Below are 23,391 nucleotides of genomic sequence, written 5' to 3' on the forward strand. Positions count from 1 at the left end.
ATAATTCCGAGATAAGGCACGGGTTTTTGAATCATCACTGTAACTAAATGCTCTGAGTAAGTCTCGGGTAAAATAGAGAAGGTTGTCCTCATAAACTCACTGTGGATATTCCCATTATTTTCTTTGTAGGGACAAGTTCAAGACTAACAGAACTTTGTAAAGAACTGAATGCTTCGGTCCTCTCCATGAAGAAAAGATGGTCTTCTACAAGTCACCCAGAAAGAACTCCTTTCCTCCACCGACTCTGCGTGTGGCACTATAGTTAATCCAGTGTCTGAATGTGTATTTTCTCTCTGTATGAGATGGACCTTTTCCACAGAAGTTTCCTGTAGCTACTTCAGATCTTCCACTAAAGTAGTAACTTGAGTCATTTTTCGTAGTACGTTGTCGTGGTTTGGTTGGCGCCTGTCATAAGGGGACACAGAACCTTGTTAGCACTCGCGTCCTCATACCTCTGTCCTCGTTATCACAGAGTGTCTGCAGTCTCCCCAGATTTCTCAGCTCCCTCCCCATTCCAGATACAGCCGATCTCTACTGTTGCTCTTTGCGACCAAATACCATGTTTGTCCCAAACCACCAGCTAAGGCCTGGGGAGTCTGGAATTTGAGGACGTCAGCTTAGCATGTCTTGATAATTCGGTCCCTGGGCCCTTCCTTTCTCTTATGCATCCCTCCTCACTCTCTGATTTAGACTTTGGCCTTCTTCCATCTGACCGGATTCTCATTGTGAGGTATGGGTACTTTCGTGTTAGATCTTCCTCTTGGATGCATAGATTTTATTTTGAAATTCATTTGTATACTTCCATTCTGTCAATTAAAGCATTCCAAAAGTTGTCTTGGAATTTTTCACTTAACTGCTTGGTTTCAAAGATCTTAGGTGAAAGTCTACCTTCTGGTCATTATCAAGTTCGTAAAGAGTGGGAAGTGGAATTTTTATGCTTATGTAACAGTTTTACCTCTGAATACTGTCCTTTTGTCATGTTATGTTTCTTTTTCTAAGTCCCTATATGATGCACTTTACTAGTCGTAAAATAGACCAAAGGGAAAAGTTCTTTCTAGTTTATTTTGAAAAATGCCCCAGGTCTTCATAATTTATATTTTCATGAAGTTTAGCCGGTTTTAGAATTGTCTATCTGATTTTCACCATAGTTTATTTTTTGCTGAAAGGTGGACTTGGCAGAGGACTTGGGGTGAGGAAAGAGGAGCCATGTTGTATTTACTCTTAGAAACGGAAGCTGAGAGTCCAGATTAAAATTCACAACTTATAAAGCTCCACAGGATGTGTTTCTCTTCACTATAATTTTTCATATATTTATGATCTACTTTGACTTCTGCTCTCTTTTAACATCCATGTAAATGTTTCCATCCAGTGTTTAAGTATTGAGTTCACTGAGTTCAGAGCTGTCACTTGTAAAGTATTCCTCCTTCTTTAGTCACAGTTTTCCCCTGGGTGGAGTTGTGCTCTGACCAGCTGCGCTTGGCTTGATGGCACCTGTGTTTCTCTTAGTTCCACCAAATCTGATATTCTTTCATTTTATTATGTTACCTGAGCTCATGATAGTTCTTTCATCTTTAGAAAGACCTCATCTCTCCCATCCTTAGAAGGCTCTCATCAGGAGACTCATAATTATTCAGGTAAGAAAAAGACCGACGTACTTCCAAGATATGGGTGATGAGGTGGTCCGTATGGAGGTCTGTTTCCTGAAGACTGAGTTCCATATGATTATTTCCTTGTGGTATAAAGATGTAAAAATAACAGCCCTTTATTTTTAAAGACTCCAGCTTTCTTATAAGTTTCAGATCATCTATCAGTATCTTACTTGGCCTGCATTTCCAACCACAGCCCTTTACACTTTCACGTGTGATGTACTGTAAGGGAAGGAGGCAGCAGATTCGGGAGTGTTCCCTCCTGCCTTGTTCTGTGTGCTTGAGGAATTCCCATTGATTGTTATGCCCTCACCCCAAGCTCCATGTAAAGGATGCAGATGGAAAAGCTGATGTGAAAAAAGCCTATGATATTCCTCTCTTTTCAGGTCTTTTTCAAAAGTCAAGATTTCTTTCAATGTTTCAATGACTTAACTGGTAGTCCTTTACTGATATACTTTTTGGCTTACTCATATCCATCTGACACCAGGACAATCTTGCCTCACCTGTCTTTGTTTTCTGCATTAAGAAATTAACTTTGCTTCCAAAGCAACCATAAGAAGAGTTTCAGAACATCTTGCATTCACACAATTTAGCTGCCCCAAGTATCCATTTATCCTTCCTGTTGGCTGTACATCATTCTCTGAACTTAGGTGCATCCCTCTGGCTGGTTGCTGTGCTTTTGTCTCTATGTATCTGGTCACATTTCTACATGTTGTAATGTACATAGACATTAACCGTCTTTCAGCTAAATTTCTTTAGTCCTCCCAAATTGCCCTGCATTTCCCTCTCATTTACTCATCTTTAAGTATTTGGGGACAGTGTCTACTATTTGAAGTAGGACCTGGCACATAGTAGGTGCTTAATGAATATTAGCTGAATTAGTGAATGGAAATTGACAGACATTTACCTCGGGTGGTGGGCAACATCTTTCTAAGTTCTTAAACTGTCTTTGTTTCCAAATTAAAAATAATTCCGGTCAGGAGCTGTGAGCTGTGGAAGTACTGAATTTCCTTTTTATAGTGCTAAGAGGTGACTTGAAAATGGAGAGAAACAAGAGGAAGGAAGTAGTGATGGATCCATGGGAGCCATCTGATCCTTTCGTTGTCTCTGAATGACTGATTTTGACTCCTTAATATAGTGGGTTCTTGCCATCCAATCGGGTGACGTGGTTTTATACCCTTGCTTATAGATTCCAAAGAACTTTCGCATACAGCATCCTGTTTGATCCTTCCAGTGCCACGCGGTGGACCATGCAGGTATTATCTCTCTTTTTCATATGAGTTCCAAAGCAGTTCAGTGGTTTGCCACGGTGGCATGGAAGAACCAAAGTGAGTAGTTGGGTCGTCTTGTTCCTAGGTCCATGCTCTCAGCCATGCACCAGGTAATTAGCATTATCTCTTTTTTGAGGAGTTTCTTGGGTATATTAACCCTCAAGGGTAAGATATAAACCAAAATTTTTCTGTAGTGTCAGAGAATTTCATTCAGGAAAGGTTTTCTTTTGTGTGTTTTCATTTTGGCATAGTTAGTGGAGATAATCGAATGGATTTGGCGGCTGTTACCTAGAAAGGCAGCCGACTTTAAAGTGTATAACTGTAGGTAATTACTGGAGTTATTTAGACTTAATTCTATGTTTGAATGAAGTCAGTGCTCACTGCCAGCCTTCTCATACAATGACTCCACATTCGAGAGTCGACGCTTTTATCTCTCGGTGGACTGGATTACAGTTTCAGTTGGATTTTCTCGCATAGTTACAGATGCCTTTCTGTTGCCGTCTTTTATGAACAGTAACTTGGCTGTCTCTCAGATTCTTGGATCACGTCTTTTTCCCCTCAGTTCTTTGGAGACATCACTCTGTTGTCTTCTAGTGTGTGGTGGTTCTGAGAGGGCTGAGTCCAGACAGATTTTTCTTCCCCTTTTGTAGATGAACTGCTTGTTTGCCCTGAGTACTTGTGATTTCTTGTTTATCCTTGAAATGCAGTAACTTCATTCGAGTGTATCTCGGGGCCAGCAGTTATCTGTTGGCTTTTTCTGGTACTCAGTGAGCATCAGACATTGACATTCGGGCCTTTCTGCATTTCTTACCGGTTTATTGGCTCTCTTGTTCAACAATCTGTCCCTATATTGGCTCTCTGTTCTCTATCCTTCACATTTATCTTTCCTTTGATTGCTTTTGGTCTCCTTGTCTTTCTTCCTGCTGTGTGATTTTTTCCTCAGGTCTTAACCTCCCATTTCACTGATTCTGTTTTCTGTGGTATTGATTCTGGGCCCCAATGCTTGCCATGTGGCTTTCACTTCTGCTACAGTTTTCTTTTTTTTTTCCTCTGTGTCTTTCCTTAGCTCTGCCAGCTTTTTCTCTCATTGTGTTGTCCTCTTTGACTCCTTATTTCGTTTCTTGGGAAGCTGAACTCTGTTTTCGTGGTTTCTGAAATGATTCTATTTCCAGAGTGTGCTTATCTATCTTTTGCTTCTTTCATTCCTTTTGTGTTGTTTTGCTTTTTTCTTGTTGCAGAAGTATCGTGATGGCTTTTTTCTGCTTATTTGTTGGTCTTTGCATGGGACCATTTCTATCTGCCAAGAAGAGTGTGGATAAATCCTCCTTGACTCCTCCTTTTTCAAGTGAGAAGCATTTGATCACCTGCGCCCCTGAACTGTAAGGCTGGATATTGATGGAATGTAATGGCAGAGGCTGTCTTTGTTTTCCATGCTGCTATCTGGACGCGGGGGAAGGAGGAGTGAAGCAAAGCCTCCTTGGAGTGCCTTCCGTGGACACTGTTGAATCCTTCGCCCTGGGGGGGCTGGGTCCCAATGGGGGAGAGGATTGCCCTCGAGTTTCCCCATGTCCATTAGATGTCGCCCCAACAGGAGTGTGGTGGGTTCGTCCCTCTGCTCTGCTGGATTATATGTAGTCAGTGTTTGTGTGTTTGGCTCCTGAGTTACTGTTTCTCTCCTCTGCACACGAACGGCGCACCTGACATGTCAACCTCCCCACCTAGTTTTTGCTTCGGGAAACATGCCCACGCAGTGTGCCCTCAGCTTGTCCTGACCGCCACCAGGCTTTGTTTCTCCAAGTTAAGAAATGATTGGTAGAGTCCTTTGGAACGCTCTCAGCAACTGCCCAGCAACTGTGGCCTGCTTGACAACTTCGAGAACCCTCCTCTGATTAGTCCTCAACTTGGTTGTCGGACACTCTCCTGGAGTCCTCGGTATGGGGTGGTGGCTTTTATTAGTTTCCCCATAGACAGCTTCTTTTTCAGCTTTTGGATGTATGTGTTGAAGGGCAGGAGCACGTATATAAACATGATTTACTCTGCCATCTTCCCAGCCGTCCAGCTGCCTAAACATTGACTTTGAAGATAATGTCCTTCCTAATCATAAGCTATATGTTAGTCAACAGATGGAACCAATATCACTAGCTGGAAAGCACCGTTAATAACTTAATTAATACAGGATTTTTGTTTATTGTTCTTTGTGGAAAGATAACTTTTAACTTGGGTTCCTGATCCATTGATTAGAGAGGTCAGTACCTTCTGGTTTGAAAACAGGGGGCATGTGACATTTTCATGAACTTAAAAAGTTACCAGCCATTGACAGTGATTTATTAGTTAATTAAATATGATGGAATATTTCAAACTAGCACATAATCAGAATTATCAAGAGAAGTTTAAACTATTTTTTACTAACAGGTTGCTAGTTGAACTGCCCAACGGAGGGTGGTGACCCTATGAGAGCTTTACTGTGACACAGGTTTTCTTACCTGTCTTTTCATCAACCCATCTTAAACTGTGGTTCATTAAGAAATAGGAAGGAGTTAAGTCCTCATCAGGATGCTTGCTGATATTCATGAATATACCTTGAGATGGTTTGTAGGTCTGGGACCTACTGTCACACAAACTGATATTTCAAAAGTGCATTTATAGGGGGATCACAGATTGGGGGTTTTATTTCGCCTGTTTGTAGGATTGAAGCCTCCTTTCCTCAGTGGGCAGCGTATTCCACTGGGCACGCTTTCCTCACCTTCAGAGCCAGGCATAGTGATCAAGGAGCGGGAGTGACAGCCTTGCTCAGTGCCTTCCCCTCAGGTCAGAGTCTTGGCCCTGGTTCCATCCTGGTGTGAAGTGCAGAATGGAACACGTGTCCACGTGTGAGGGACGGAAGAAGTGAAGGTGGTAGACAGAGGAGTTGTGGAAAGGAAAGCCATGTTCATTCCTCCCTTTAAATAATAGCGAGCGTCTCCAGCGCGCTAGAAATACCCAGTGCTGGGCACGTGGCAGTGATGACAGCAGACGGGAGTCCTGGCCTCGCGGGGCTCACGTTCGGGCTGGGGGGTCAGACGAGACACTCAACAAGGAAAGTTTCTAGTACAGTTGGGAGAAAAATAAAGGCGGGAAGGGGGTTGCAAAGGACGAGTGGTGGTGGAGGCACCGAACGCTGTAACTGTTGTTTTCATTGTCACGGACGGGTGGGTTCCTTGGACGAGGAAGCATTGGTGAGCCCTGAGTTCTTGTCTCCTTTGTGTCTGTTCATCTGCATCTGGAGAGGCCGTCTTCTGGGCCTGGCTCCGCGGGGCGCTGTGACTTTGGGTCCAGGAGCGGGCTGAGCCCTTTGCGGGGAACCATGGTCAGGTGAGGGGAGCCAGCTTTCATCGTCACATTGCACTGAATGGTGTGGGCTGCTGTTTCCTCGTAACGAAAATGCAATCAGAGCAGTTCCAGATGTGTCTTTGTAGAACTTCAGAAATCATGATTGAAACCAAATCTTCCCAATTCCAGCTTCTGGCTGGTGATGCTGGAGTGAAAAGAGCTGCTTGTCAGGAGGACATTAACACTTGCGAACTGGTTTGAGAGGTGGAGGAAAGGGTCAGCCAAGGCGGCTTCCCTCTCAAGTCTGTAGGTTGGCATTAGCTGTGTTCAACCCCCAAAATGAAGAAAATAAAATGACAGCAATATTGAGGTCACACAGTCCTTGAGAAACCATTGTTTCTGCCTTTTCTTTCATCTATCTATAAAACCTGGACTTGACTTGCCCAGGATCCCAGTGATGGGGTCAGTGGAGCCAGACGCGGGCAGCTGCTTACGCTGGGACACACGTGGCTCTCGGTGGTGGTCCTGCTCCCTCGGAGGCAGCAGCAGAGCCGGGGAGGACACTTTCGGTTTTCTGACACCTGCCTGTCTGGTCCCAGGGAGGGTAGAGCCGAGTGCTGGAGCAGGAGAGGGGATGAGTTGAATTGTTCCCATAAGTAGAGCCGATTTGTTGCCCTTTAAATGGACTTATTTGCATATAAATGAAAGCACCTTAGGGCATCACTACTGAAAGCCTCCAAACAAATGTCTGATGCAGTTAAGTGCCTGCATTAAAAGAAAGCCCACCCCTTATCTCGCATTCATATCCTCGCAGTGTTTAATAAATCCATAATAGTATTTGACTTCCCGTCTCTGTATCCTTTTCCCTCCATCACTGCTGACTCTGCAGGGGTGGCTCACTTCCCAATTTGAAGTGGTGACTTCAGTCTTTGATGGACTCTGCACATCTCTTGAAAAGGATAAGCAGTAGAGCTTGATGCCTGGAGTCCCATGGTCCAGTTTGGACTATTGGCAATATTTTTGGTGGGATTTTTTTTTGATGTTAGAGAAATGAGTAGTAGATTTGTGGTAACAGTGGATCCAGGAAGCTTGCAGTGGAAAAGAGGATGAACTTAACCTGAAAAATATTTCTCTGTTCTATAAATCTCTCAGTGACATTTGGATTAATCAAGCATAATTAAATGTAGTTAGATTTTTGTCAGATTGTAGTTCAAAATAATATTCATCTATGAAGAGGGTAATATATTCTGTAGAAATTTTATTAAGCACTTTAGTTAAGCAAACACTAAGAACAAAATCAGCCTCAGGAAGGTTAATTACTAAAAAAAACAAAGTATAGTAGATTATGTAAATCATTTTAATTTTGAATACCATGTCTTGAGCTTTAATTTACATAGAGAGGTATTTTGGATTTGTTTTTCATATCACATTTTCCAAAAGTACAAAATGGTTAATTGCATTCTTTAAAAGTTCTCATCATTTGAGGATTCCATTAAGTTTGCTTAACTTTTTCATGTTACATGGTTTCCAAAACTGAAGAATTGCAGTTGCATTCTTTAAAATGCAACTATTTTGGGATTCCACTAAGTTTGTTATAATTGTAAGAAGTCTATTTTTATTTCTGTACCTTTAAAGAAGTGATCTTTTAAGAGAAGTATTGGGAGAGAGAATGTATGTGAAAGCATCCCGCCCATGCCTGGCCTCTCCCTAAATAAAACGATTTTTTAAAAGAACAGGAGAGTTTAGACTATAATGATAAATCTTTTTATTTTAGTAATTTCTTTAAAGGGAGAAGTGAAGAGATCAAATTGATCTTATAAGTTATATTTTTTTTGTACTCAGAGAATTACATTTTCACTACCTTTGCATGTCTCAGGGATAGCCTTTGATAAGAGTCCCCATGAAAATCTCTGAAAGTCTATCCTGGTGTGCTCAGATTTGATAGTTCTTGTCTAAATTTCTAGAGCTAGAGTTTTGAGAGTATTGTCATCTCAGGAACACAAGATTACCCAAGAAACTTGAACTTAGCCCTTATCAGCACTCAGATTCTATGTGCTTCTAGGCTTTTTCGTAATAAAAGGACACCTAAAAGTCCTTTGTTTAGTAGGTATACAAAGACTTCTTTATCGCTCTTCTCTGAGATTTTCATAGAGAAATCCTGGAATTTGATTTTGTTGATGATTTTGCTTCTTGGCTTTTCAGTGAAGATTCTGTTTCCCATTGGATTTGAATCCTTGTGGGATAATAAAATTTCACTTAAAAGCACATTCTATTAAATAATTCTAACTTTTGCCAACCTCAGAATGGCCTGCTGACTTTTGCAAATAGGCCAAAACAGCACAAATGTCAAAGATCATATGTACTCTAAGCAATATGTTCGCCCTGCAGTTAGCAAAGTGAAGAAATGTCTAATCCTGGCACTTATGACTGGCTTAATGGCTCTTCAGTTCATCTCTGCCTTCCAAATTCATTGAAAATGACACATTTAGAATGGAATGCTTACTGATAACAGAACTACTTAATGTTTTAAAATATTCTTACCTTGAGATTCTTTTTGAGAGAAAACGAAAAGAACCTTAACATTCAGTTCTAACTGTTTTGGCTCTTCATATATGCCAGGCATTAAAAAGGCAATGACAAAAGTGAAATCTCATTGGAAGTCCAAGGCATTTGCCGTTTGGCCATGCTTGATATACAAGAGTGATGAGGAGTTGGCGAAAACAGGCAGGATGAGTATAAAATGTTACATTGCTGTTTATAATACATCATGGCACCCCTTTCTTATAAATTCCATCTTCTTTTGTCATTTGAACTTTTATATCCATGGGAAACCTCAATCAGTATTTTAAAAGGCACTATATTTACATGAAGAATTGGCCTGTGCCTTTATCTAAAACACTGCTGAGGTTACTATTCCCCATGTTTAATTAGAACAAATGTTTTAGAATAATTACAGCTACAGCCTGTAAGTGTAGGGATCTGAAAACACTGAAAACCGCCGGCCATTGGAGAGGGACCAGGCAAGATCGCAGGCTTCACACCCTGGCTTGCCGATCGCCATCAGGACGCAGGTTTTGCCTGGCTGTCATAACCAGCATAAAACCTAAAATAGAAGGGGCTTGCCAAGATCCTGTATCTGCTCCCTTTTTCTCTAGCTGCCTGTGTAACTCTTCCAGGGGAAAGCATCACGTAAAGTCCTTTGATATCTTGCTTTTTACTTTTAAAATTCCTGTTAGAGCTGGCATGTGAATTTGACCAATAAGTTGTGCATATGCTTAAAACTCTTTTTTAGACTAGACCGAACTAAATGTATCTTGGCTCTGAGGAGACAGCCAAGGCAAGGTTTATCTAGAAAGTATAAAGTACTATGTATTTACAAAATGCAAGTTGGCTATATTCATTGTCGGAGGAATTGAGCTCTGTTGCCTCTTCCATTGTTTCTCTCATGTTCCTTGTTATTATTCTGTCCTCTCGCTGTGCTGCACTGGAACCGAATGCTCCACTCTGATTAAAAACCCAGGCTGTGCTCGAGTCCATCCTGGACGACATGACGCATGTTTTAGGAGAGTGAACCCTATCACTTTAGCATCCTGGCTAACCCTGATCTCTGCAGAGTTCCTTGGTGTTAAAGTCATCTGAGGTTGTAATTGCTGCTTCAGGTTTATATGCGCATCATGCCATCTGTTGGTCTAAGTTCACATCCTCACGAAAGTACATGAGTGCTTGTAACTTCAATATTTCCCAGATTTAGAACACAAGTTGTGAATAGTTAAGAAATGCTTGAACCAAATAAGAAAAGTCAACGTGGAGTAAAATATACCATTGTGAACATATTTAATGCTGCATTGAAATGTAAAGTCACTTGGCTGATTTTTTCCATCATAACTCCTTAACTCATAAAAGCAATGTCTAAACTGGGAACAATAGCTGATTTAACAAGAGAAGAAGAGTAACGTGTATATGAAATGAACGTTCATTACGGTGTTTGTACCCCGAAGTCCAAATCTGACCTGGTTGGCTTTGGGCAGCTGTCAGCTTAGTTACAGTGAAATGTACGTGTGTGTCCAGTGTTCACAAGCTGCCTTGTGGTTCGTAGAGGGAAGCCCGGCCCCTCGTGTTCTGTGCTGTTCTGTGGCCTGGCTGGTTCACACTGTTACAAGTGAAGAATGACTTTGGTTTGAGGTGATTAGTCGCTACACGTTCCGTGGAGAAAAGTGTTTTGTTTTTGTGATTGTTGGAAAAACATGACCGGGGAAGTGTGTGGCTCAGATCATGTTCCCCATCAGTCGCGGAGCCATCCTTGGTGTGTGTCAGAGCCCGACGAGTCCCGGAGCACATGGACAATTGTGTACTGCAGTCATCGAACAATAAAGTGGTAGTTGTGTTTCACTGTGCGTCAGTGTGGTCTTTTCCTGAGCTCTTGTCTGTAGTCTCATCCATCCCACCTGTAAGCTCCGCCGTCCGCTCGCTCGGTTTCTGAAATTCAGTCCGTGAACAGCACCAGGCACCTTTGCAAATTGCTGGGAATGGGCAAGAGTACTTCTTAAAATGTTTATGATCACTCAAAGGAAAGACAGGTTCTTTGGATTCTCTGTGGCAGGGAACATACAGCTCGCCTTTTGGCAAAATAAACTGCTTAACAGTGAATCGTTATAGTGGTGGTTTTCATAATATGATCCAGAGATTGGAGAAAGGGGACCATACAATATATTGGCCAAGCCAGGACACTTTTGACAGTGAGAAAGAGCACTGTTAATAATTATGCTGTAAACCATGTCGACAGATGTAAACTGGGACTGTCCTGGACAAATTGGGATTGACTGGCCATGGACCACCTACCCCAGAATTACCTGAGATGCTGGTTAAATGCTGATTCCTGGGCTCTGCCTCAGCTCTTCTGATTCAGATTCTCTGGGGGGGAGGCCTAGGAATCTTCATTTTAACAAATACCCCAGGGGAATTCTTTAAAAAATGTAAGTTGGAAACTGCTGCCATATGCAGAAGATAAAAAACTTGACATTTTCAATTAAAGAGCTGTTGGTTCCATGGTCTCTTCTGAGGAGCTCGTGCAGCGCTGACACCAGAACCCAGTGCCTCTGAAGACACTTGGCTGCACTTAGGTACTTCCTGACTAAGAGGTGGGGTCTTTGTGTTATTTGCCAATGTGTCATTCTTTTACTAAGTCTTCAATGATGAATGGGTGTCCTTTTTCAAATTTGGGAGCCGCACAACTGCCTGTCCTGTGTTCTCATCACTAAAAAACAAAACTTCTAGAAAGTTTGAGGCAAGAACCTCGGGTTTGGATGATTCTTGGGGAGTGTTAATGTCAGGAAATCAGCATGTTTGCCTTGGTTCCCCTACCAGCTCCCTGTTAACTGTGCTTTAGTATCTTCATCTATTAAATTAGGGAGTTGGACTGCATGATTCCAAGGTTCTTCCCAGGTCTGATGTTACAGGGCTCTCTTTAAAACCGAAAATGTGAAGCGATTACTAATCAGCTGCTTTCATGTTGTGCTGTATCTTGCCCAAAGAATACCAAACCACTGACTCTTGAAAGTGACAGTGGTTTTAGTTAGAATTCTTAAATCGTCCATCCAGCAGTCACTGTGCTAACGCGTCATTCACATCTGGGGAAGAGCATTCTTGCAGCAGCCAGTCCTGCCCTGTTTGAAATTCAGGAAGTAAGTATGGTTTAGACTCACAAAGAGACCCTCGCTCAAGAGTCCGTGTTTCCATGAAGCTGCTGAAGAGCATTGCACTGTAGTGTCCGTTTTTACTTCCTTGTCCTCATTTCAGAATTCTTTCCAATGGCTTAACAATGCATGTTTACAAATGATTATCTGCTGATGCTTTCAGGTGTTCACTTCATAGTCACAGAGACGTACTCTTTGATCACATGCATAAATTATAAAGCATCACATAGGAGGGGCTGCCTCTGGGAAGGATTGCTGCAGACCACCGTCCACCACTAGAACTCTGTGATGACGGGCACGTTCTCTAGCTTTGCTGTCCAATATGGCCACCACTAGCCACCTGTACGCTTAAAATGTGGCTAGTTCAACTGAGGAACTGAATTTTTAATTGGTATTCATTTAAATTCAAATAGCCACCTGTGGCTAGTGGCGACCATACTGGACAGTGCAGCTATGTACAGCCATGACACGCTGTTGCATTTTTTTAAATTAACATCGAGTACCCATTTTCACCAGTCATTGGGTTGGGTGCTTGACAGTACCCTTGTCATTTCTAAATGTTGGTCTTAAAATGAATCCTTTGTCCTCTGCCTACTGATGACACTTTCATCAACGTAAGAGTCTCTCTTTGGATAAGAAAATAACAAGATGATAGCTCGACGTTTTCCTGTCCTAGCTGCTTGGCATGTCACTTCTCATGTTTGCTACAAAAGGCATTGATTGTCACCCTCTTTGAATCCAGTTCTCTCAGAGGCTCACTTTGTTCTCTGAATTGAAGTATTGACTATAGCCTGGAGGGTCTCAACCTGGCCACATTGGAATCTCCAAGTCCTGGGGCCCATTTCAGATCCACTCCGTCAGATGGTGTCTGAGGAGTCTTTTTTAAAGAGTTCTCTAAGAGATTTTAACGTGTGACAGGATTGAAAAACCACTGATCAAGTCCAAACCACAGACCAGCCTCTGAGAGTGGCTAAAATGCTGGCAGCAGCAAATCCTGTCTCCCTGGCATAGAGCAGGCCTAGGGTCATTGATGTTCTATTTAATAGGTAATTGGGAAATACTTAAGAGAGAAAAGGCCTTGTCGATTTGGATTTCGGACAACTGAGAAGCTTTGCTGTTTCCTTCTGTGCAAGAAACTCTAAGCTAATGCTACTCTTACTGTTTTCTGGCATTCTTGTCCAAACAATTTGCTAGTGCTCAAACAAAATAAACACGTTCATGATTTCAACAACAGTGATGGATGCAAAAGCGTTCAACAGTTCCTTAGTAATAGCTTAATATAATAGTGTCATTATTTCTAAAGTTAGAGATAATTATTGTCACCTTAGCACAATCACTGGAACGAGCTTCTTACATGAAAACTGCTCTCTTTCTAGGGCTTCGACTGGTAACAAAATAATAGTTTATGAAAGCAAATTCTGCCCCATTATTCTGGGAGAAGTCCGTCAGCCACCCTGCAATCGAAGAATCTAAGGTGAGACATCGAATGACCATCTCGTCCATAGAACAGCTCTGTTCAAATAGAGTTCATTCCAGGCCAGGGCCCACACCTGTTTGGTAAGGCCTTTAAGGAAAGAGGGTGCTGACGCCTTGTGACTTAGGTAACTCGCCCAGAGTCTTCCTATTCACGGGCCAGCTGAGGGGTGACGTCACCAGCCTCCCCCGTTCAGCATTCTCAACAAGTGGTTTCTCATAAATAGAAAATCTACTTTTACGAATCTATTTTTTTTCTATTTTCCCCCATTCTGAGTAGGAGTTAGCAATCTTTCTTAGCACTCTGGGAAATTTAGAGTACTCCACCCCAAAGAGATTAGGAAAAAAAAAAAAGGGAAATTAGTAAGTCAAATCATTGTCAAATTCTATTTGGCACAGTCCGAAACATGGACTGTTGATCAAGAGCTCAGTAAAGCCAGAGGCTGGGCCAGTCAGAGGTCAGAATTGAGAGTCAAGTTACTGAACTGAAATTGGGGTGGGGGGAGGGATTGTGTCCTCTTTCGTCTTTATATCTCCAGCACCTACGAGCTCACGTAAATGTTTACTGAATGCTTCAGACAGGAATGTATGTGAGACCTTAAGTTAAAATGCAGATCAAAGGCAACCATGGAAAAATAAGTTACTCTAGAAAGGAGCATGGCGTACCTTGATACTGGATGGCTGGAAGTGAGTCCCAGCTTAAACTGGCTGTGGTCAACCTCCAATGACCAGAAAAACAAAACCAAAAACAAACCAGGGGGAGCATTGGTAGGAAACAGATTCTGCCTGATAGCCAGAAACTGTATTCCTTGGCTTATTTCAGCAAGAATGTGTCCAGTGATCAAAGACTTTGGTTAGCTACCCTTTCACTTCTTGTCTTCTTGGTATAGCCAAATATGAATTGGAGGATATGTACAGAGAACAGGGAGGGAAGCTCTTAAACTTCCTTCTCTACCAGCCACGGCTCCATGTTCATGAGTTGAGGACCCAACCCTTCCTTTCCTCATGGACCAATTAGCCTGTTCATTTGGGTCCAACATCTCCCATTATACCTATTTCATGCTTCTCTTGTGGATGTCAAGACTCAAGAGAAACATTTAAGGGGTCCATCACGAGTAGATGTAGGAATGTTAAAAAGAGGAACACGAATCTCTCTGCATGAGGGTTACTGCTCCTCAACTCTGTTAGGATCTGGAAAAAGGTTCAAGGGTTTATGACCATTGTCTTCAGTCATAGAATTATGGCCCCCCAAAGATGTCCACGTCCCAATCCTTAGAACCTGGGAATGTGTTTTATTACACGGCAAGAAGGAATTAAAGTTGCTGATGACCATAAAATAGGGAGCGTGTCCTGGATTATCCTAGTGGGCCCAATGTAATCATAAGGGCCCTCATACGTAGAGGAGAGAGGCAGAAGGAGTGTCACAGTGATGTGATGTGAGAAAGATTGGACTGGCCATTGCTGGCTTTGAAGATGGAAGGGGGCCACGAGCTAAGGAATGCAGGCTAGAAAATGCAAGAAAGTGGATTCTCCCCTAGAGCCTCCAGACAGGAATGCAGCCCTGCCAACACCTTAATTTTAGTCCAGTAAGACCCATTTTGGACTTCTGACCTCCAGAACTGTAAAATAACACACCTGTGTTGTTTTAAGCCACTGAATTTGTTACAGCAATAGGAAACTAACACACATACCTCTTCAACTACTTTATTGTTAATCCCTGGGTACCAGATATGGGAAAAAATGGAAAAAGAATCAATGACTCTGTGTCAATGTCAGTTTGTATGGTGAGACCAGTAAATGGCATCTTGCCAACATCCGTCCAGTGGAACGTGATTATCAGACAAGAAAGTCTGGTTATCGCCTCAAGCTATGTAATGAGTCATGTCCTGCCACGTGAGTGGCAGAAGATGACAGGTTTTCTTTGAACTTGGAAATTTTAGAGCGACAAGTTCATTTGCAAGTATAAGAAGTTGAAAAGGTCCCTGTGGAAGAGGTAAAGTATCCCAGCTCTTTCAGGTATGGATTCATTAATTCTTTTAAAATGGAAGATTATGTATCAAATATTTTAGTTATGTCTAATCCCTCCATCAGAACTCAGCTTTTATGAATAGAGTACAGTAACCTTGCAGATTAATTCTTTTCCCTGCCCCCCAAGAGAGAGAACAAAGGTAAGGAGAATAAAAATTGCTTACAGGAGACAAGTCAACCCTACTCTGAACATTTCTCTTCAAGTTTCCCACATGTGGTCAACTGCAGCTGACATTCAACCAATGTGGTGGTGTTTTTCTAGAATATAAGTTATGGCAGTACAGGGCCTAAGGTAAAGATCAATTAGCACCTGTGGATGTTTATGCTCTTAATGATATTTCAGATTTTACTGGTTCTTTATTTTAAGGATTTTACTTGATGGTTTCGTGAAGAGTTTGATCACTGGGTATACACTTGGTGCTAATGAACTGTCCCTCTTTGTCTGAAAAGCATCTCTGTAGGAGTCTTTTTATCTAATAGCCTCTGCTGAATACCTGGAGAAGTTGCTTAAACATTCAACTCCAATAAGCTGTGAGGACTTCAATACAAGAGGACTGTGTGTGTGTGTGTGTGTAAACATTTTTGATAGCGTACCTTTTAATCCTAGGGGTTTGTTAACAAAGGCTCATTCTCTTTGGGGCAAATATCAGAGTTCTTAAACATGAGTTTTGTTATGCCTTAGAACTGATTTTCCCTTGAGAACATTTCTGAGGTATCATGGAAAGTGAAGAGGAAACCTGTAACTGACTCTAAATACAGCCTGTCGAGAATGTGTTTGATCTGTAAAAGCCAAGTAATGTGGTCTGTGAATGATAGGTATTCTATTTTTAAATGAATTCCCTTGCTGCCTGCAGGCCTGGTTCTATTTCTTCTAGAATCTAGGCTAATGTTAGAACTGTTGTCATTTCAAAGAGCTAAACCCCTCCAGATGGAGTTAATAGACGCTCCTAAATTCGGCTAGTGGAGGGCATGAGCACAATTCTCAGAACATCAATCTGCCTTAATTGTTGACATTTGGAATCCTGATTGAGAGCCTCCACCCCCATCTATCTGCTTCCAGCTGACCAAAGGAGCTTTTCCCCAAGGTTGGACAAGTGGTGGAAATGGCCACGCCCCAATGTTTAAGTCCAGGTGAAAAGCATGCCGCCAGGCAGCTAGATAAGAAGGGTGGGCGGAACCCGAGAGCCTGCGGAGGCTGCGGGCATGAGTGCGGCACTGACGTCGTCGGTTGTGGAGGCCCCAGGTCAGGTCTCCAGCTTCCCAGTGAAGGGTAAGCACTTCCTCAGGTGGCTCAGTGACAGCGTCATAGCTGGAGAAGCTTAGGGACGACGCAGGCTGCCTCCTAAATTCAGAGACTTTTACGGTCAAAGGAGACCTCAGAAACAATTTCCTTCTACCCCTTCATTTTACAAAAGCAGACGCTGAGGTCTGAGAAGTGAAGTGGTTTGGCCGAGGTCAGAAAGCAAGTTGGTGGTGGAGCGTACAACTCAGGGTCCTGGCCGGGCTCTCTCCGTGACCTCCCCTCCAGGTGAGTGCTCCTAAGCAGCCTTTTTTTTTTTTTTAAATTGAAGTATAGTTGATTTACAATGTTGTGCTAATTTCTGCTGTACAGCAGCGTGACTCGGTTATACACACATATACATTCTTTTTTGTATTCTTTTCCATTATGGTTTATCCCAGGAGATTGGATATAGTTCCCTGTGCTATACAGTAGGACCTTGTTGTTGAATCCATCTACTAACCCCAAACTCCCCCTCCGTCCCTCCCTCACCCCTCCCGCCCCCTTGGCAACCACAAGTCTGTTCTCTATGGCCATGAGTCTGTTTGTTTAGTAGATAGGTTCATTTGTGTCACAGTTTAGATTCCACATATCAGTGATATCATATGGTATTTGTTTTTCTGACTGACTTCGTATGATAATTTCTAGTTGCATCCATGTTGCTGCAAATGGCATTATTTCACTTTTTTTAATGGCTGAGTAGTATTCCTTTGTATATATGTACCACATCTTCTTTATCCACTCCTCTGCTGATGGACCTTTAGATCGTTTCCATGTCAGGCGTGAGCCAGCTGGCAACTCCAGGCTTGGCCCCGTGCTGCACGGCACGCAGACCCATCATTCTGAAGGGCTGGGGCCCAGCTGGGCGGAGGCAGGACAGTGGCCACACCTGCACTCTTCCATATTGCGCCGGAGCTCATGAGTAGGAATGCACAGCACCACGCTTTTAAGAAACACAGTAGGCAAAAGTGCAATTCTGCATCCCTTTATTTATAAACAAGTTGGCAATGCCGTGTCCCGTTGGGGAGCAGGAGTGGGTCTGGAGCGGGGAGGGGGATGTGCAGGGGTAGGAGGGGGTGGGGAGAGGTGGGGCTGATTCCGGAAGTTCACGTTATTCAGCACCAGAGCAAATGCTTGGGCATAAGGTCGGGCTTTAACCCAGACGAGTCGTCTTCTTCTTGTCTCACGTGTACAGCATAGTCTTAAGTATGTATGATCTTCTTATGGCTTTGTCCCGGGACACGTTGCAGGGACACAACAAAAAACTCAAGTCTAGAGAGAAAGTAGAAGTTGCAAACGCCTCATGAGCTCATTCTGTTTTTTTAAAAAAAGAAAAATCTGATGGCCAAGACTAGTGCTGAACGGATGCCTGAGGAACAGGAATATCTGCTCCCTTCAGGCTCATCTGAGTCAGCTGAGTGTAGGTCGCCTTCTCGAAGTCTCTCCCTGGGGTATGCCTGGGTGCTAAGTCCCAAAGATGGAGAGAACGAATCCATGCTCTTCCGTCCCTCCCTCCAAGGATGGACTCTCAGTAACTCCAGCCTAAGGCATGGAGCAAGCTGGCCATCCCGCAGCTGTGTCTCTTCCCCGCAGAGCAGGTCAGAAGGCAGACTTAGGTCTTGGGATCACTCCTCTTGAGGCTGGTTTCCTTTGCCTTTGTAAAGTCCTGGCCCACGGGAGTTGGCTTGCCAGAGACAGGCCATTCAATGTGACTATGACATTACAGTTGCCCCATGTTTTTAGCTGGTGAACATTTGATTTCAGGGTCCCCAGGAGGAAGATGTGGCAGCTAATGGAGAAGGGCTGAAATGGGGAAGCTGGACGGGAACCCACATCCTGCACAGGTACCCACTAACCTTGGGTGGCTGTGAAAGAAAGCCTGCCTCCTTTACCTGTTAGGGAGTGACTGACACTTATAAGGGAGCGGAAAGGAACTATGCTCCCCCTCCCGCCCATCTTCATGTAACCTGCCTCCTTCCATGACCTAAATTGCTCTTCTCCAGCCCTCAGTCCGAAGCTTCCTTCCCTGTCTAGGGCAAAAGAACCTTTCCTTGCTTTTTGTCATTCCTGCTTACCTCTCCAAGCTTGTGTCACACTTTGTACGTCTCTCATTCCAGCCTTAACGCACTCTTGGCCATTACTGTTGACTGGCCGGCCCAAACAAAGAGCCAGCCCATCTCCTCCCAAGCAGGGGAGGAGGGGCAGGGATAAACTGGTGGCCAGGAAGCATCAAAAGTTGGGTTGCAGGATCTCCTCATTCCTTCTCGGTAATCTCGTAGCCTGAGGGTGGGGAGGTATTGTTACAGGTCAGGAGGGGGACAGAGGGTGAGACTTAGAACCCACTTGTGGGTTGTTGCGGCCCATCCCTGGGATATCCCAGGCATTGGTCATTTCCCATAATTGGCAGCTAGGATGGCACTGAATCTGATGAGTCATGTAAGCGGCACCTGTCAGTGTGGTGTGTGAGGCCTGAAAACTTAGAATCTGCCCGATACATCAATTCCAAGCTATTTGCTCCAGAGCAGGAATCAGGTAAAAGTGGATTTATCTGCTCTGGGCCGTGGCAAAAGCCCATAAAAGGCATTCCCAAGAGAGTTTCCCCTACAAAGGGAGGCCCTGAAATGGTATGAGCACGCAGATTTTCTTTAACCTTCTTGCCTTTCTCCAGGCCCCTCTTTCTCCTTTTCTCTTCCCTTGTTCTCACTGCCTTGCCTTGCCCTGCCCAGCGGGCCTCCTCACCCTGTCACCGCTCAGGAGATGGTGGGCGTACATGCCCAGTGTGCCCCGGGTACATGACGGGAGAGAGACCAAAGGGGCCCAGTGGAGGAACGGGGCCTTTGCCCCTCTCAGCAGAGCAGTGCTCTGGGCCTTGACGGCAACAAGTGTTCTTCGCACGCGCCATGTTCCCACCAGCTCTCTGTCCCGTGAGTGTTCTACACAGTTCTGGAGGAAGTGCCCAGAACAAGGGGGTTCCCAGCCAGCTTAGCCTCATGGTTTTGCTTCCCAACAAACACCACTTATCTCCAGGTGGGTAGGGAGGTAGTTCAACCCCAACACGAGGGGGAAAGACATGCCACCTTCCTTCACTGGTTGCCCCACTTGTCACCCAGAAGGCTGTTTCCCAGGGTCTCTGAAAGGGAGAGTTTCTGTCACAAGAGATGCCGGGCTCTGTCCGCAAGTTGCTGTGTTGGGCCTCTGGCTTTACTGGGACAGCCAGGCAATGCCTCTTCTACCCAAGAGTGTGGTTCTACATCTTGCCTCTACCTGCTCATTTCTACCTGTGCTTAGGGAACAGTAACTTCAGACAACTCAGCGGGCATGCTTAGCGCCTTCATCCCATTTGAAACCTAGGGCCGGGGAGGTGGGTGATTACAGGACTACCTGGAACGTCCAGATGCTGAGGTCAGGCTGAGGTTCCCACCTTGCTCGGCAAAACTATTCAGAGCCTTCCTCTACCCAAAAAGATGATGGGAGGTTGTGAGCACAACATGCTGATTTCATGGCTGGAATACAGGATGAGCTTTTGACAAAGTGCCCAAGTCACAAGGGAACCAGGTAGTTCTTAAGACCAAGGGTTTCAGCAGGGTATTAGGGTGAGAGCAGGAGAGGGGGATAATGTAAAATGCCACCACCATAGATTCATATTGCATATGGTACACACCCTGGATGGCATATTGGGAGCATACATAGAACAGATACGTGCAGGTAGCACCCCCTATTGGTATACTATGTGGTTTGGTACATCAAACCATTACTTGAGGTCTATGAAACTGTTAACTGGTCAGAAATGGGAAAAGCCATTCCATAATAGCATCCTTGAAGGAGAAGCTTCAGGAAACATCTACCATCTGCTAAACTTGGAGCCAAAGCAAAGCGGCTCCTTTATATACATATACATATATATATATATGTATGTATATATATGATGTTCTGTTTTGTTGCATTTCCCACAGATTAAGGTAGTTTCTGGAAAACAATGAAGTCAAACCAATGATGAAAGAGTACAACCAGGAGACATTACACCTTAGGTGGCGTTCTCCTTGACAAAACTGTCCTTGGAATAAGAAGTTGAGGTTCACACTAGGTGACCTTTGATATATGTAGCCTAAAGCAAGGCTTGGTCTAGACGCCACGTTCCTGGAACTGGAAAGAATTGATGCAACTGTGTTGCAACATCAGGTCTCGTGGCTAAACTGAGAAGGTTGGCATTTGTAGCTTGACTATTTCAGAAGCACTTTGCCACCTCTACTGGAAACATTATTCTGGCAGAGCTTGGGTGGTAGGAGGCAACGTGCAGGGCCCTTAGGAGCTGGAAGTAGTAGATTGAGGGAACAGCCACTTCCACAGGTGGTATGTTTGGTGGGGGTCAGTGTAAGGAGCAAAGCAGAAGGCACCCCACTCAGTACAAGTCTCCCAGGGGTGCTCTGCACCTTTCCTTAGCAAGGTTAAAGGAGAGTGGTTCTAGATGATGCTAAGGCAGTTTGTATAGGTTGTCTGGCGGGAAACCTCCATGCAGAGCCCAAGTCTTAGGCTGAGTGGAGACTGAGGGAGAGCTGGTCTCAAGGCCTTCCCGTAGCAGAGCTCAGGGTCTCCTGGCTGAGCTGCAGCTCCTGCGACTGTTTCCCTTCCCACACCACTCAGGCGTCCCCCGTGCCCCGCCCTCCCCCCAGCCTGTGTGGCGTGGCCCTTGTTGTCTGCCGGCAGCCTTTACTTCTCATCCTCATCCCCCTCGCTCATGCTGCTGATGGAGGCTGAGGCTGCTTTGGGTGAGGAGGGGGGTGAGCTTTTGTTCGGGAGCCACGGGAAGGTGGGCGACGGTGAGCGTGAAGGGGACCGGCTCCTGGTGGGGCTGCTCACAGGGCTCTGCTTCGGGGACAAGGCCTGCAGCATCCGGCTACTCCTCTCCTGGAACATCTGCTTCTAGAGAGAGAAGGGAGAGAAGGCGTCTGTTAACGGAGCCTTCTGAGGCGGTAGGGAGACAAACAAGGCAGGAAGGACAGCCGCTGCTCTAATACCTGCACGCACAAACGCAGGCTCGCATGCCAGCCCATGTTCCCCAGGCTGTCTCTGGGGAGGGGCTGAGTGAGATTCTGGGGCAGGAAGATGCTGCCGCATCAGATTATCCTCCCGGCTGGTGCTTGGGACTCATCCCTTCTTACCGCCTTTTCCTCCATCTCCAAATCGAACTGCTGCCTATGCTGTGCCAGGCAAATGGCAGTGTCCTCGGTACTTCGAAGCGCGGCAGGAAATAAAACAAAACTCCCTATCCTCATGGATATGAGGGAGGAATCACACAATAAACAAGCAAAATATGAGGTGTGTCAGATGGAACTGTGGTCTGAGGGAAAACTAAAACGAGAGAGGTTAGCAGAGGGGGGTGTGGGCCGGGGAGACAGGTGGGCTGCAAAGGTCAGTAGGGCGCTCAGGGAAGGCCTCGCTGAGAAGATGCTGTCTGAGCAGAGACCTGAAAGAGGTGAGGAGGGGACCACGTGAATGGCAATCGGGGGAAGCACGCTGCAGACAGAACTCCGAGAAGGGAGCACGCAGTGCACGTCCCAGGACAAGCAAGGAGACCGTGGGGGCTGGAGTGGAGTTACCTGGGTGAGGAGGGGCATGGGGGGGAAGAAAAGGATAAAGTTGGTGGTCATATCCAAGCTGGGGCTTCAGTGACATGCGGGAAGAAGGGGTGGAGATGGGTGGTGAGCCCGTGGGGCTGGATGAGGACTGGCTTTCCAAACAGACGGTGCTAAGTAGACAGGGCTAAGCATAACTGCTTGGCCTGACTGGACCCCAAGTGCCTATAGGGTGACAGTAGTTGAGGCTGGAGCACCAGGAGGAGGATGGATTTCTCCTGAAGAGCCCCTGGAAGATTTTAATCAAGAGAGGGGTATGGTAAGATTGCTGATGTAGAAATACCTTTGGGTATGAGCATAAAAGCAAAAAAAGAAACCATTAAAAAAAAGATTGATGTTTGGCTATATAAAAAATTTAAAACTTCTGTACCTCAAAAAAAAAAACACTGAAATAAGGTACAAGGCAAATGAAAAAAAGGGGGAAATTTTTGCAACATTTAAATACAAATTAAGCATTTTAGTATATAAACAGAGCTTAGAAACCAAAAAGAAGATAACGAGCATTTGGCACATACAGGTAACTCACAAAAGACTTATAAATGAACTCTAAAAAATGTTTGGCATCACTAATAAACTAACGCAAAATGATTGATGTGAGATACCTTTTTTAATATATCAGATTGCTAAAGATATTTTTCATCTTCCCAACCTTTTAAAAGTTTTTCCAGTTTTGAGATAGAATTGACATACAATTCAATTGTATGAACATACAATTCAATTGTATGAACAATTGAACTTCTCTTTCTGGTTCTTCTCAAACTATGTACGTTTAAGGTGTACAGCATAATGATTTCACTTAAATCGTGAAATGATTACTACAATAAGGTTAGTTAACATCCATCATCTCATATGGATACAAATTTTTTTTCCTTGTGATGAGAACGCTTAGGATGTACTCTCAAAACCTGCATATATACCATACAGCAATGTTAACTATGGTGATCATGTTGTACATTACATCCCTAGTACTTACTTATAACTGGAAATTTGTACCTTTTGACCCCCTTCATGCAATTTCCCCTCCCCATACTCCCTACCTCTGGTAAACACAATCTGTCA

The 23,391-nt window shown here is 44.2% G+C and overlaps 2 protein-coding genes across 5 annotated transcripts in view; one reads left to right on the forward strand and one right to left on the reverse strand.

The window, feature by feature from the left end:
* The window catches only part of PDK3 (pyruvate dehydrogenase kinase 3), a 76,799-nt gene extending 66,184 nt beyond the window's left edge, over positions 1–10,615 (forward strand). The window contains exon 12 of the mRNA XM_057538169.1: positions 130–10,615. Within this exon, the coding sequence (XP_057394152.1) occupies positions 130–160 (31 nt within the window). The 3' untranslated portion in view covers positions 161–10,615. The remainder of the gene's footprint in view (positions 1–129) is intronic.
* A 7,134-nt stretch (positions 10,616–17,749) lies between these two features.
* PCYT1B (phosphate cytidylyltransferase 1B, choline) overlaps positions 17,750–23,391 on the reverse strand; it is a 174,963-nt gene continuing 169,321 nt past the window's right edge. For all 4 annotated transcript variants that reach the window (XM_057538946.1, XM_057538945.1, XM_057538951.1 and 1 more), the window contains one exon: positions 17,750–21,619. In XM_057538946.1, coding sequence (XP_057394929.1) covers positions 21,407–21,619 — 213 coding nt within the window. In that variant the 3' untranslated portion in view covers positions 17,750–21,406. The remainder of the gene's footprint in view (positions 21,620–23,391) is intronic.

This window comes from Balaenoptera acutorostrata, chromosome X, assembly GCF_949987535.1.
Source record: "Balaenoptera acutorostrata chromosome X, mBalAcu1.1, whole genome shotgun sequence".
In the NCBI taxonomy this organism is placed as follows: domain Eukaryota; kingdom Metazoa; phylum Chordata; class Mammalia; order Artiodactyla; family Balaenopteridae; genus Balaenoptera; species Balaenoptera acutorostrata.